The following is a 13,589-nucleotide window of genomic DNA, read 5'->3' as shown; positions in this document are numbered from 1 at the left end:
CATGTAAGTCATGACTCTGTACCTGAGCATCTCCTCTGGAGAAACTGCCGTGTGCCAGCCCCTGGGTCCATTGCCTCACCTCAGCAAAATTGAGCTAGAGGAGTTCTGTGCTTCTTCCTCCAGGCTAATCCAGCCAAGGCCTCCTGCTCCCTCCCACCTCCTCCTCCTTCACAAGATTTTTTTCACCCTCGGTGGAAGCAATGACAAGGCCACCATGAGCTGCCCCTCACTGGTTCACCTTGAATCAAGGATGCCGTACGCGCATACACCAAACTGCTCTTCAAAGGGGAAAGACAGGACACTTCCATCCCAGCCAGCACTGTGCAATACCTGTACCTTTTTGCAGACAGAATAAGCACGTATCTCTCTCTTTTTGCTAACTGAACAGGATTAACAGCTCCATCCCTCTTCCTTTGCATCTTGATTTCTACTTGGCTTTTAATAAGTATCAAACTTCAATAACATCAGCTGCCAGGGACAACGCTTTTCAGCTACCAGGGCAGTGCAGGACAGCAGGCACTGCTACAGAGGGGAGGCAGCACATCCCTCCCTGTCACTGCCACCACGCGCTTCAGATCCCCGTGGCCCCACCTTGGTCTTCTGCGCTGCTTCTGCAAATACTGATGCCAGGCTAACACGCTGCCATGGCTACTTTACACACAGTCATGGGCAAGTCCTACAGCATTTGGGGTTTTTTTTTTGGCATCAGTCCAGTCCCTCCAACCAGAGCCCCAAATGCAAGCATGCAGGTCAGCTGCTGGGGAAGAGGGTGATGGATGAGTTAACTCCAGCATTACAATGGCTCCACGCAGCCCTGACCCAAGCAGATGACCTGACCCTTTCAGGGAAGTGCTAGTGTAACAACGGGTCTCACCATTACCTACCAGTGCAGCCGCCTTCCATTTATGCAAAGCTAACATTTCAGATAGACTAGGGTATCTTATTACAGAAACCACTGAGTACAAAATGTTGACCAACACCAATAATAAATAATGAAACAATACAAAAGTGCTCTGAAATCTGGCAGGGGAAAATCTGAAAGTGTATTTGGAGGCTTTAGTGTTCAAAAATGTGAATTACTTAATCTCCTAGTGATTTCCTGAAGTTTCCTCATTTGAGGAGGTGAGGTTGGCTCACGATTTTTAATTATTTAGGAACAGCCATGCTATTGCTAACATGTTAGCGTAGAAGAGCACTACTGCCACAGTACTGCTACTCCTTTACAGGAAAACTCCCACGATAACGCCTGCGTGTGTCCCAGCTCGTACTCAAGCACTTCTCCAAAATAAGGACCCAGATCACGTCACCAGTGATTAATTTAAAGTGGAAGAGAGTTCACAGGCAATGCTTACATGCCTGTATGCACGCGTGCATGCAAGGGAGTGTTTTGGGGCCAAGGAAGATCGAGAAACTTACTTTCTGAGAATCTCTAACATTTTTCTCACTATTAGCTGTTCTCCCTCCCTCCTCCTGGGTCCACTGCCACCACCTTGTGGTAGAAGTGGCATCTCATGGTCTCACAAGGCCAGATTTAAGTAATTGACACACAGCAAAGTCAGAAACCTTCCCCAGGCCTGACAAGTGATTACAGGAACACACATCCCTCAGAGAAAGATGAAAGGATGTTTTATGCTATCTAGCCAGTAGCAAAGAGAAAACCAAGCAAGGTAAAGGGAGAAGAGGTGGAAGCTGCCCATGGAAGCTCCCTCTGTGCCAGGCACAGGCTCTCCCTTCACCCTACAGCCCCCCCCAGAAATAGCTGGCGTTGCAACAGCTTTGTCATGCATTGCTGGAGAGCTCCAGAGTTGAGACAAGGAGGTCGTGCCAGTCCAGAAGGTGGATCCTGGTCATGTCCCCATCAGCTTCACAGGTTGACTGTGTACTTCTGTAGCTGGGGGAGGTCATTACAGTCACGATCACACAATAGTTTGGGGTTTTTTTTGCAGGGGGGGCAGGGAAACTTACCTAAAAAAAGGAAATGCTACAGCACAAGGTACAAATATGAAATTTCTGGACTGCAAACTTCTGGTTGTTACTTGCAGTCACAACATTCAGTTACTAAGCTCTTCCCAGACAGCAGAAAATTATGTCAAATCTTTGAACACGTCTGCAGAAATACTGATTTTATTGCAGCCTGCATTTTTTGGGACCATTTAGGCTGCTGCCCCTCCTAAATTTTATTCTTTTTCCATTAACCTGAGTTTAAAGCTGTTGAAATAATTCCGTTCCTGTATAGCCGTGCTTATTTAACCAAGCCTGATCCTTGGTTCCTCCAAAATGAGGCCAAGCACATTAACTGCACAAACGATGCCACATGGGGCAGACCAGATGATCACAACAGTCTGCAAGCTCAGTTGCTTCCATGCAGGTGAGAAGAGAAAACCAGAAACAGTTTCCCTCTCCAAAGGAAACAGCTAACCCTTTAAAAGCAGCCTTAAAACTTTCTGCTATGGGGAACAGCTAGTGGAGAACCACCACCATACACAACCTCATCCTTCATCCATTAACATACAAATACTAAAGCCCATACCCTTCAATGCAGACTTCAGCCTTTAAAAACATATTTTAACCACCTCAAATCTCATTGCTGTGGAGACAAAAAAGCAGAATAACCTGCTAACAGAAAAGTTCAAAGATAAACGCAGCAAAAGCTCAAAACCCAGGTTCCACATCTCACAAGAGAAGGGCTGGTAGAAGACAGACAACCGACCAGCATTTGACTGACAGCACAGAAAGACTGAGCTTAAGGGATTCTGGAAATTTGAGACCACATACACTAGAAAATGTGACATCCAAGAGAGTCCCAAAAAATGACCGTGAGACATTGGGAATATATTTTATAGATGGATTCTTCCCAATCTATGGCAGGGCTCCCTTCTGGCTGCAGCTGGGTGGCTGTTAGCACAGATAAACGAGCAGCATCACCCCACACATCGTGTCCCAGCATCCAGGAGCTCTCAGATGTTCATTAAGGGAGCAATCAGCTTAAGTCATGGCTCACTGAGCCAGGAATGCTGTGTTTTGGGCATCTAACCCACTTCATGGGTAATTACCTCAGCTTTCCTAAATTCTATAGTATCCCTTTGCATGTATCCAAATGACAGTTACCTCTGCATTTCTTTACTGATCTTAAATGATTTGCTGTATTAATCCCGACTTGGATATTAACACATTCCTTCTTCCAAAGAGAACCGAGAGTACGCTAAAGTTTGGGTCAGACCAAATGATTTCACTGTCACCTTTCTCAGATTTCAGCTTTCTTTTTCACAAGTGAGAAACCCCCAAAAATTCAATTTTGCCGACTGCTGTGCTTATGTGTTGGTGTGCATCTTTGTGTTTCGTTCTTCCCCCAGAAACGAGCATTTGATGATATCCTCACCAACAAAGCACCTGAGTTACTGAAAGATTTGGATACTTTCTTAGGGGATAACAACTGGCTGGTAGGGAAGTCTGTAAGTATAATTTTTGTTTCTCCATTCCAATCAGGCTGCCAGAAAAATAAAATCATTGACTAGTGTTGAATTTCTGGATTTCATGCCAGCCCATGGCATGAAACAACTCTCCAAGAGTGGGGGAAACAACTCTCCTCACTCTTTTAACTTGTTGTTCTTATCGATACACAATTGGTCGCTCAATTGCAAAGTGAAAATTGTTTTCTGTACTATTAGAAAAAATGAGGCAAACCAGCACTAGAATCTGCATTTTCTAAATCAATTTAGAAGTATGTTGACACAAAACATAAATGCCTTTGTACTAGTTAATACAGATGGGAGTTGTTTAGAATGACAGGTGGGAGTTGTTTAGAACCCTGCTTATAATCACTGATCAATTTATAGGACAATATGGAAAAAACCTCTATGAAAATGTAATCCCCTTTTTTACCCCAAACTGTTTGGAAACTAATTAGAACACTTTTTTGCAGCACAGTTTCAGCAGGAAAGATTAATATTATAATGCAAGTAATATTTGTAGCAAGGGCTTTATTTAACCAATTTTTACTTAAGTCAAGCCTTGCATTGCAGCCTAATTACTAGCTCTGAAATTATAGGCTTAAAAAACCCCACCACCTTACACAAAACAGATCAATTCATGTTTCATTTCTGCAGTTCGCTGAGAATATTAGTAGTCCCAGCTTTTGAGATTACCAACTAAAATTTACTGCTTTCTCTCCCATTTCTGCCAGGTAACATGGGCCGATTTCTACTGGGATGTGTGCAGCACGACACTTCTGTCCTGTAAACCTGACCTGGTAGACAACTACCCCAGGCTTTTGGCTCTCAGAGACAGAGTGCAAGCACTCCCAGCTATTGCAGCCTGGATCCAGAAAAGGCCGAAGACTATAATGTAGATCAGCTGTTCAGACTGGAAAAACACAAATGCATGTTTAGTTTTCAATGTGACAAGCATCCTAAGTTATTAATTTTAGAATAATTTAAATTCATTTCAGATGAGTATGCTATACCAAATCAAAATCTTGTATCCATTTATAGGCAAGAATCTAGAAAGCTGATTTAGTAGAGTAGAGCCTGAGGGAGAGGTGTGGTTTCAACCACATTCCCCCACTACTAATAAAGAGCTTGATCAACCCAATTAATGTTCTGTGGCTCTCAAAGGGAGAAGAGATGAATAAACCTTCCTGGAGAGATGCAATCGCAACAATACTTTGTTTATTGCAGACTTTCAATCTGGAGGAAGGCAGGCGAATTAACGGAGAGGGTAAATGTGTGGGAGGACTAAGGACATTAAGCAAAAAAGAAAAGAAAAAAACACCTACTTAGTCAACAAAATTCAAGCTCCTCAAGCACTTTCTTTAGCCTCTTGAAGTTTATGCTGTGCCACTGGGGAAAAAACAAAACAAACAACCCCCTCCAAAAAACCCCAAACAAAACAAAAAGCAGCTGCCCAGCTGAGCTGGTGCCCACACCAGCACCAGTTCTCCATAAGCACACCAGCTGCAAAAACATCCAGCAGCTCAGTATCTCTTCTCTTCTAGTAAGTAGGAGACACAAATTGGGGGGCAGTGGTGGAAACCAGGTTTAGAACAAATGAACGAACACATGGTTTGCTCTTCCGGCACTGGGGAAAACAGGTGGTGGAAATCCTGGCACCATGGATGGCTGTAGATGCAAGTGGTTTACACAAACTCAAGGGGAGACAAGTGCTTGCAAGAGGACTCCACTGTATGGTGTAAGCAGATAAACCACAAACTTGGGCAATCCTCTGGGCTGAAAATGGCCACTGTCAGGAAAGTATTTACCTTCACACCATAAGTATTATTTCATTGAATCGTATGAGTGACGCTAACCAACCACTAACAGTTCAGACACAAACCAGGTATTGGCAGAATTGAGAGCAAGGTCCAATCTTTTGCTCATTTCAATATGGTATCTCTACCTGCTTTGCAATTCCTTGCATGCTTTGTTCTAGCTCTTTACAGAATTTTCCTTCTTCAGCTCCCACTCTCCTCTCTTCTTCAGCAACAGACTTCATATAGTTGTTTTTGTTTTTTTTTTTCCCTTCAAACCCAATGACTGAGGTTGAAGGAACCTCTTGGAGGTCATCTGGTCCAAACCTCCTGCTCAAGTAGGGCCACCTAAAGCCAGCTGCCCAGGACCGTGTCCAGACAGCTTTTGACTGTCTCCAAGGATGGTGACTCTACAACCTCTTAAGACCCCCAATTAAAGAGGGGACAAACAGTTACAACAAACAAAAAAAGGCAGAAACACATATGAGCTTCATAGCACTTAGAGACAGATACTGACCCCAGGGGTCTAGGGATGTGATTGTTTAACCAGTAACCACTGTTCAACCAGACTACATTAACTGATTACATGCACATACCAAACTGAAACACCACACAAATCACCCTGTAGGGCAGGCATTTTGTTTCCCTTCACATTTGAAGCAAACAGGTGAGAACATGCAAATACAACAGGCTAAGCGCTGGGCTTAATGCTCAACAGAAACAGACAATCTAATTAACTGCAGCATTAAACACTTGTGGTTGTCTGTTAAATCTCACTATTTAGTCTCCAACAAAACAGGTGGAATTAAAGTGCAGTAGACAAACTGATTCTTACCCTTCTCCCTTCCCATATAATAATAAACTATTTCTTCACCCTATTTCAGCTGTGCATTTGGAACATGCAGCACAGCCACAAAAGATTTCTAGTAAAAGCCAAGTGAAGTTTAGTTCAAACTCTGAAAACATTTTAAAAGCCTTCATTTTCCATCCCTTTTGTACTTGCAGAAATCACGTACATTGGAAAAATTACCCACAGCCATAACCAACCAACAACAACAAAAAGATGCCCAACTTGCAGATCACCTCACTGACTAATCACCAGCAGTATCTGAAGACAGGCTGAAATACTGAGCAACCATGGACTCCAGCTCCTCTTCCCCACTCTTCATACAAAACTGTTTAAGTTCCTTCAAGAGATGCAACAAGTGTCTTCTGACTGTGATAACCACATAAAGAAAAGTGGTAAGTAACTATCAACCCCACATTGCAAACCAGAGTCAATTCCAGGACGCAGTCCTCCAAGAGATACTGCCTGGTACAGATTTGCTGAGCTCTGCACAGAGCATACAGCAGCTGAGGCTTTAACAGAGGGCAGGGGCAATAAGGACTTCCCCATACTTTGCCTTCCCCCAGTTTCTAAAAAAGCAGCGGTCTGAATCTTAACTACTCTGAGTTCAAAAGACCAAATTTCAGTCTCTTCCTCTGTCCAGGGAAATGGACATCCTCCTGTCCTACCTCCTCAAATCACATCATGCCAGCAGATTATAAACTTCAGATGGAGGCACACCTCATCATTGCTACCACCGAAGCTCTTTATTTCACTGAGATGAATTCAAAATTCACTGAAACTTCAAGAAGAGAGCAAGACATAAGCTTTGTGTTTAGGGCACTTCATTGGCAGAGTGCAGATCTGGTATCTAAACCAAGGATTGACAAAAAAATTGCAACCTGGGTGAAGAGTTCCATTTGGCAGGAATTCTGGTTTTATAATCAATATCCTAACACACCTGTGATTAGAGTACAATGAAACATTAGTAATTAACTGCTGCTGGATAAAGCAAAGTCAGTTCAAATGGAACATTTCAGCTAGTTTGAGAGCTGCCTATTTGATTTATAACACGCAAGTTATCCCCCTTGCCCCCAAATAACCACAAAACAAAAACATTTTGTTAATCTATGGAATTTTACTTGAACAAGTTGATACAAAACCAGTACAGTACATCAAATGAACCAAAACAAGCAGAAACAGACTCGAGCATTGTCAAATAAGGCACATATAAAAAAATCTACACGCGTAATCCAGTGAAACAGACAGTTTATATATATATTTGGAGGTAGAAATAATTACAAAAATACTGACAAATCTTAAGCAGTAGCAGATTTGTTAAAACAATTACTACTTAGGTCCCTGTTTTGAAAAGTGATCTGTAAAATAATGTTTATTCAGCATCCGATGTTGGCACATTTGGGCCATTTATGTTTTTAAGCATCAAAAGAATGCTATCGGTGTTAAAAATTTTCAATACCATGAGGAATACAATAAAGAAACTACAAAAAGTTATAAATGTTCATAAAACTCATGGTCATCAGTAACGTAAGAGTCCTTGGGGTGCAACATCACCTTTCTTCCTTGAATTCCACAACGTATTTACATTTTAGAGACCTAACGAAGCTTTTAATAGTGTGGCTATATCTGCTGGAATGGTTCCTTCTTCTCCTGAGGAATAAAAACAAGTGTTAGTACAGCTCAAAATCTTTCACATAAACAGATAAACGTCTCAATCCCCAAAACTGTACAAAATTCTCTACTTGCAGGAGTCTGTCATTGATTTGTGGGTCAGACCCAGAGGGCACTTCCTGTCAAACCAAACAATAATCAGCACAAATACATCTTTCTAGTTTATTCAACATAAAAAAGCTTGTCTGCATCAACAACCTTGTTTTTTCAGAATAATATATTGCAGCAACCTTAATTCACTTAAGTGAACACCATTATGTGCAAGAGACTTACCTGAATCTGCTGCAGTCATATCTTGTTCTAACTTCAATTTCTGCTGGCTGATTTTGAGCATGGATTCTTCAATAGTCCCCCTACTGATTAGCTTTATGACTTTTACTTCTCTGAAAACCACAAAATACGATAAATCCATTTTGGGAAGGAATGCTATGCCTTTGCTCAGCTGACAATGGTTTAAAACAAGGAGGAGGAAATGAACAGAAGGGCAATACAAAGAGCTTCTACTTTTTCTGTCTGGACCGACTGTGCCTGTACTGCCAGAAAACTTGTTTTCTCCTGCACTCTCAGCCACTGCAAAGTCTGGACGGTCACAAAAATCTCTGCTAATAGAAACAACTCAACTTCCCCCTCATCCCATACTACAGTTGAAATACCAGTTATTAAACATATTCTATTGCTCATGTTAGCTTATTCTGATGGAGGACTCTAAAACAGTCCACGGTTTCAGTCTTTATGATAGGGTGGCACTTTAGAGCTTAGAAGTCTCCTGAAGAGAACAAACAGCTTTGCCAAACAGTCCCAAAGACTTCAGATCTGCCTTGAAATAGTTCCTAGCACCAAAAATTTGAGAATTAGAGAATATGAAAGTTATACAGAACTGGAAAAAGGAGAAGAATGTAAATAAGGTTTGTTCTGGCAGCAACATATGCTAAGACAATTGCAATTATCTAGCTCCCACACAACCCCGAGCTGGTTTATGCAAGTTTTTGCTTAAAATGGAATTTTTAATCATAAAATATTGTCCCTTTAGTCTCCTTTGAGAGCTTGCCTCCAAGAAAAGCCAAGCATTATAATTAAAAAGTCTTACCTTGTCTGACCTACTCTATGGCATCGGTCTTCTGCTTGCTTATCATTGTACGGGTTGCAATCAATGTCATGAAGAATAACAACATTTGCTGAGGTCAGATTAATTCCCAAGCCACCAGCTTTGGTTGACAGGAGGAATACAAATATACCCATATCTGTATTGAACTGATCTATTAGATGTATCCTGCAGAACACAAGAAAACACACATCAGGCCTTGGAGAAAACACTACACAGGTTCCAGAGTTGAATACAGAAGTTAGGATGATGATCTTTTGAAAGGAAGGACAGTGGCATTTGCAAAGCAGCTCAGAAGTCCAGATGTTATGCAGAAGGAAAACGGGTACCAACAGTCCTCAGCAGTGACCAGAGAAACATACTGAGTGACAGATCAATAGCAAAGAATGAAAAGAAACTTGGAAAAAGATTTTGGATGGTCATAGAATACAAAGAGCAAGTTGGAGGATAAGGGAAGACTGAAGTACATGAAACAAATGGGGGGAGGGAGGAATTTAGCTTCACGACTGTCTTCTGTACTAATTTCACATACAAGGGAAGTAACAGATTTCAGCTGTAAGTGGGAAGTAATGCCACAGCAAGAATGACAGTTTTTTGAAATGAAGGAAAGAGTATCTAAAAAAAAAATTAAAAAAAAATAATGAAACAGGAAACAGCAAAAAACCAGCACAGCTCAAATGCAAAAAAAACACTGCAACATTTTCAGCTGTGAAGGACAGAGTAAACTGTTTGTCCTAGAGAAACAAAGGGGCTTATCTGCTAGTTGTAATAGAGATATACTATACTTCCAAGGAATATCTACTTAAGGTGAGCTTTTGTTATGGTATGCTCACACACAAGCAAATCAAACACACCACTAACTGCTGAAGACACAAGTTCTCCATTTTGATGGTTAAGACTGTAACCCAACCATCTAAAACTCACCTTTCAGCCTCATCCTTACTAAGGCTATCTGAAATACAACATTAGACCCCTTCTATAGTCAATGCCCAGTGACCACAGAATTCTATACATTTGAAAACAAAGGTAAGGGTTTAAAGTCACCTCCCCCCTCCATGCACACATCCATTTCTTCTCTCTCTTCTTGAGCAAAAAAGTCACATACCGATCAGAAATCTGTGTTTTTCCATCCAACCTAATATATCTATGTTGCCAATGTTTTAGGAAAACTTCCAAGATATCCAGCATCATAGTAAACTGGCTAAACAATACAACTCTGTCACCCTGGAAATGACAAAGCAAAACAAAAGTTTTAAAACACGTCAATTACGGTAACGAACTACACAATTACTTTACTGGTGCAAATAACATGATTTTACTTTGTCTGAATCCCTATTTTCCAAACTAAAAGACTAAGCTGAAATTCATCAAGTCAGGACTGACTTTCAGCGAAGATATTGTATTTCTGCTGCATTAATCCACCTTTTGTCAGTGCAATAATTTTTTAGTTACTTTGTACTTAGGTGACTCAAGCAGTCTAGAAATCACATGTCAAATGCATAAATGACAGACCTACTCCATCTATAAACATCAACAAAGTATTGTCATTAAAAACTTAAATTTAAGCTATATTCCATATAATACAGAGCAGTAGCACTCTTTTGTCTGAAAGAATCAAACAGATGCACAGCACACACTTGTGCAAATTCAGGATACTCTGAAGTATTCTGGTACGTGCTTATTTGTAAAATAAGACAGTTTGAATCTCAAAGCAGTGACCTCTTTGTACCTTTACACTGGCTTAACACATATATGATTATTCTAATGTAATAGTCTTATTCAATTGCCAAAAGAAGATCAAAGTTCATGAGCTGTGAAAATGATGCTAGCCCTCTGTACATTGAGAAAGTAGCATTAACTCGGGATGAACATTCTGAAACTTGGAAAAATGGGAAAGCTTATTTCAGCTGTCCCTAAAATGACGTGTGTAGGCAGGACTGCACATTAAAAGCTGTTAAGTATTGCTTTGCAATACTGCACGTGCACTAAATCACATTGTAATACTCCACAGAAAAGCAACTGGGTTGCACATACAGTTAGCAGATGTTAATTTAACCAGTTATTTAGAGCCACCCTTTAGATGGGCAGGAAAAGATGTTTCAGACATCTGTAGTACCAACCTTCTCTTTAAGGTCAGAGAGGATGCGTTCCAGTGCTCTAAACTTTCCAGAATCCAAGATCTGATCCATGTCTAACTTGAAGTCACTGACGTGAGAATATTGCTTACAAAGCAAATGCAGCTCAAAATCTGTCATTACTGTCATATCTTCAAAGATAAGGTCAGGATTAGCATCACAATGTGTGGGTTCCTGTTAGCAAAAACGAAGGGAAATAATGCAATACACAATCTCGCCAGACAGACAAGAAAAAAACAAAAACACCACATAACAACATCCAAAATTTCTGAGAGAACAAAGTAGCACAACTAGACATGGACAAATGCCAGAGCGTGGCTCATGCAAGCAACAAAAGATGAACTCTGCAACCCCAGGTTTATAGTAGAGGATCATTACTTCACAATTTAGCTTTTACAAGAACTTGTACTACCAAAAACTAAGTAGTATACGCTCAACCTCCATAGCAATTACCTAGTTCCCATCAAGCCCTATGACCTTTTACCCCTGTATCAGACCTCTTCCCCTGAAGACACATTCCCTAAAAGGGAGGTCCAATCCTTGGATAGATGGTAGAAGACATGGGAAGCCCAGCCTAAGATGTAGGGTGGGTAGAGGGATGTCATGCCTGGAAGAAAGAGGAAAAGAAAAGCCACATCTGGAGAGTACGATGGTATGAGTAGGAATAAAAAGGGACAAAAATCCTTCATAAACCAGTGGGTTACTTCTTCCCTTCCCCCCAACTTTGACTGGCTTTATTTTAAAACAAAGCTGAAGATATTCAAAGCCAGCTTTAACTTTCTTAGAGTACCTGCTGCACATTCAGATTTTTTTTTATACTTTAGAAAGAAGAAACAATTTTCCCCAAACTCCACAGGCATTAACCCCAGCCAAATTACAAAAGAAAAAATCCCCAACACTTCAATACTTATGCCTTCCCTATTTTAGTTCTGTACAGGCTAGATTTCTTAATACTCACAAAATACTAGTAAACTCAAGTGCCCACCCAAGATTTTTTTCATAAGTACTCTGGTTTAAAATTTTGGGGTGGGGGGAAGAGGTGTTAAGGGGGGGCTAATGAAAAGGAGATGACTGCAGTCCCAGAACTGTTCTCTCCATTCTAATATCTGATACAAAAATCAGTGTTAAACACATACAGAGCTTGATTAGGGCACTGGATAGATGCAGAGAAATAAAAAGCAGCAACAATGAATTAAGTTTTGCAAAGACACACTTTTGACCAGAGGACTGACAATAAAAAAAAAAAATCTATTTAAGTTGCATTAAAAATTCTGAGAAATTAAGGATTGCTTCTGAATCTCATCACCTTACCTTGAGCATAAGCATGGACATTGTCCTGAGCTTGTCAGTCGTGTAATACTGACGATGCAAGAGAGGGTGATTAGCCATTTTTCTAAGTTGCATCATTACATTTCCCATATCAGAGTTTTTCTCTGTAAACAAAGAAATAAGGTATATTCAGAAGTAGTACATAGATGCCTATCTGACACTTCTTTATCTCTCAGGAGAACTTTATTTGTAAGAACTGAATTTGACATTTCACCTATTACCTGAACTTAACTTAGAAAAAATGAATAGAAGGGATACAGTCAGTTTATGAGTATCAGACACTCCTAGAAAGCAAGGGCTTTGTAGTCACATTCAACATATGTCTGGGCATGAAAAAAATCCAGCAAAAGGAAATGAGACCCTCACATACCATTACTGTTAATAGTTTTCTTGAGCTTGTTTAAGAGATCACAGTATAGTTGTTCCTGTTTCTCAGACATGGCACATAATTCAATGAGATCTTTTTTTGGAGGTAGTTGTTTAAGGACCTGACAAAATAAAAACATACCAGGTAAAAACTGTACTGTAGTGAACAGTCAGTAATTCTGTACTATCTTACAAGCCTGCTTTTAAGCTACTCTCTCCATTCTCCCCATCCCAACTCCTTTCATTGGCTGCAACTTTGCTGAGTCACCAGTTCAACTCACTCAGAAGTTGATTTGGATTATACATCACTCCCCCATCAAGTAACATGATCTGCACACTCCAAAACTGCATGAAATAATAATACATGCAATACCTGGAACCTACTCCCCTGCTAATCAGAGATACCCACTTCAAGCCACTGACTACTAAAGTATGCAAGTATACAGAAACACCTTTTGGATCACTATTAAGTTTTGCCTTTCTTCTATATATGCAATTCTAAATAGAAGAATTTAAATAGGTTTTGGGTTTTAGAATGAAGAAGAAACAGTTTGATTATAGTAAAACAACACACACATTTCTAGTCATACATATACACAAATACATACATGCACATTCACTGCCTTAATCCTTTCAGTTAAAGTAAAACATCATTACTATAAAGTCACAAATATTTTTGTGTCTGATGTGGAGGATTTCTCACTTCTCTTTGCTTAGCAGTGCACCGAATCACCTTTCGGTGATCTTTCCTAACTAAAACTCCCAACTGGAAATAGTCAGCAAATAATGAGTATCAAAACCCAAAGATACAGCGGGTCACATTTTTACTTGCAAACTCCTGAAAGATAGCTCAAGTTTCTTTCCCTCCCTAGAGAAACAGCTAAAACTAGCACT

General features: G+C 40.4%; 2 protein-coding genes across 4 annotated transcripts in view; one reads left to right on the top strand and one right to left on the bottom strand.

The window, feature by feature from the left end:
* HPGDS (hematopoietic prostaglandin D synthase) overlaps positions 1–7,210 on the top strand; it is a 33,159-nt gene extending 25,949 nt beyond the window's left edge. For 2 of the 3 annotated variants that reach the window (XR_012042448.1, XR_012042449.1), the window contains 4 exons: positions 3,354–3,452; positions 4,184–5,187; positions 6,251–6,487; positions 6,736–7,210. Coding sequence is in view for 1 of the 3 variants with exons in the window: in XM_072861204.1 (XP_072717305.1) it covers positions 3,354–3,452; positions 4,184–4,348 (264 nt within the window). In the remaining 2 variants the exon portion in view is untranslated. Of the gene's footprint in view, positions 1–3,353; positions 3,453–4,183; positions 6,217–6,250; positions 6,488–6,735 lie in introns of those variants that run through there. The other variant, XM_072861204.1, reaches the window with a different exon arrangement.
* A 29-nt stretch (positions 7,211–7,239) lies between these two features.
* Positions 7,240–13,589, bottom strand: part of SMARCAD1 (SNF2 related chromatin remodeling ATPase with DExD box 1) — a 46,267-nt gene continuing 39,917 nt past the window's right edge. The window contains exons 18-24 of the mRNA XM_072861203.1: positions 12,700–12,817; positions 12,312–12,433; positions 10,986–11,174; positions 9,971–10,089; positions 8,851–9,033; positions 8,037–8,146; positions 7,240–7,742 (exon numbers count right to left, since the gene is read on the bottom strand). Of these exons, the coding sequence (XP_072717304.1) occupies positions 7,681–7,742; positions 8,037–8,146; positions 8,851–9,033; positions 9,971–10,089; positions 10,986–11,174; positions 12,312–12,433; positions 12,700–12,817 (903 nt within the window). The 3' untranslated portion in view covers positions 7,240–7,680. The remainder of the gene's footprint in view (positions 7,743–8,036; positions 8,147–8,850; positions 9,034–9,970; positions 10,090–10,985; positions 11,175–12,311; positions 12,434–12,699; positions 12,818–13,589) is intronic.

This window comes from Ciconia boyciana, chromosome 5 (genome assembly GCF_034638445.1).
Source record: "Ciconia boyciana chromosome 5, ASM3463844v1, whole genome shotgun sequence".
NCBI lineage: Eukaryota > Metazoa > Chordata > Aves > Ciconiiformes > Ciconiidae > Ciconia > Ciconia boyciana.
This window is presented reverse-complemented; position numbering and strand designations above follow the sequence as displayed.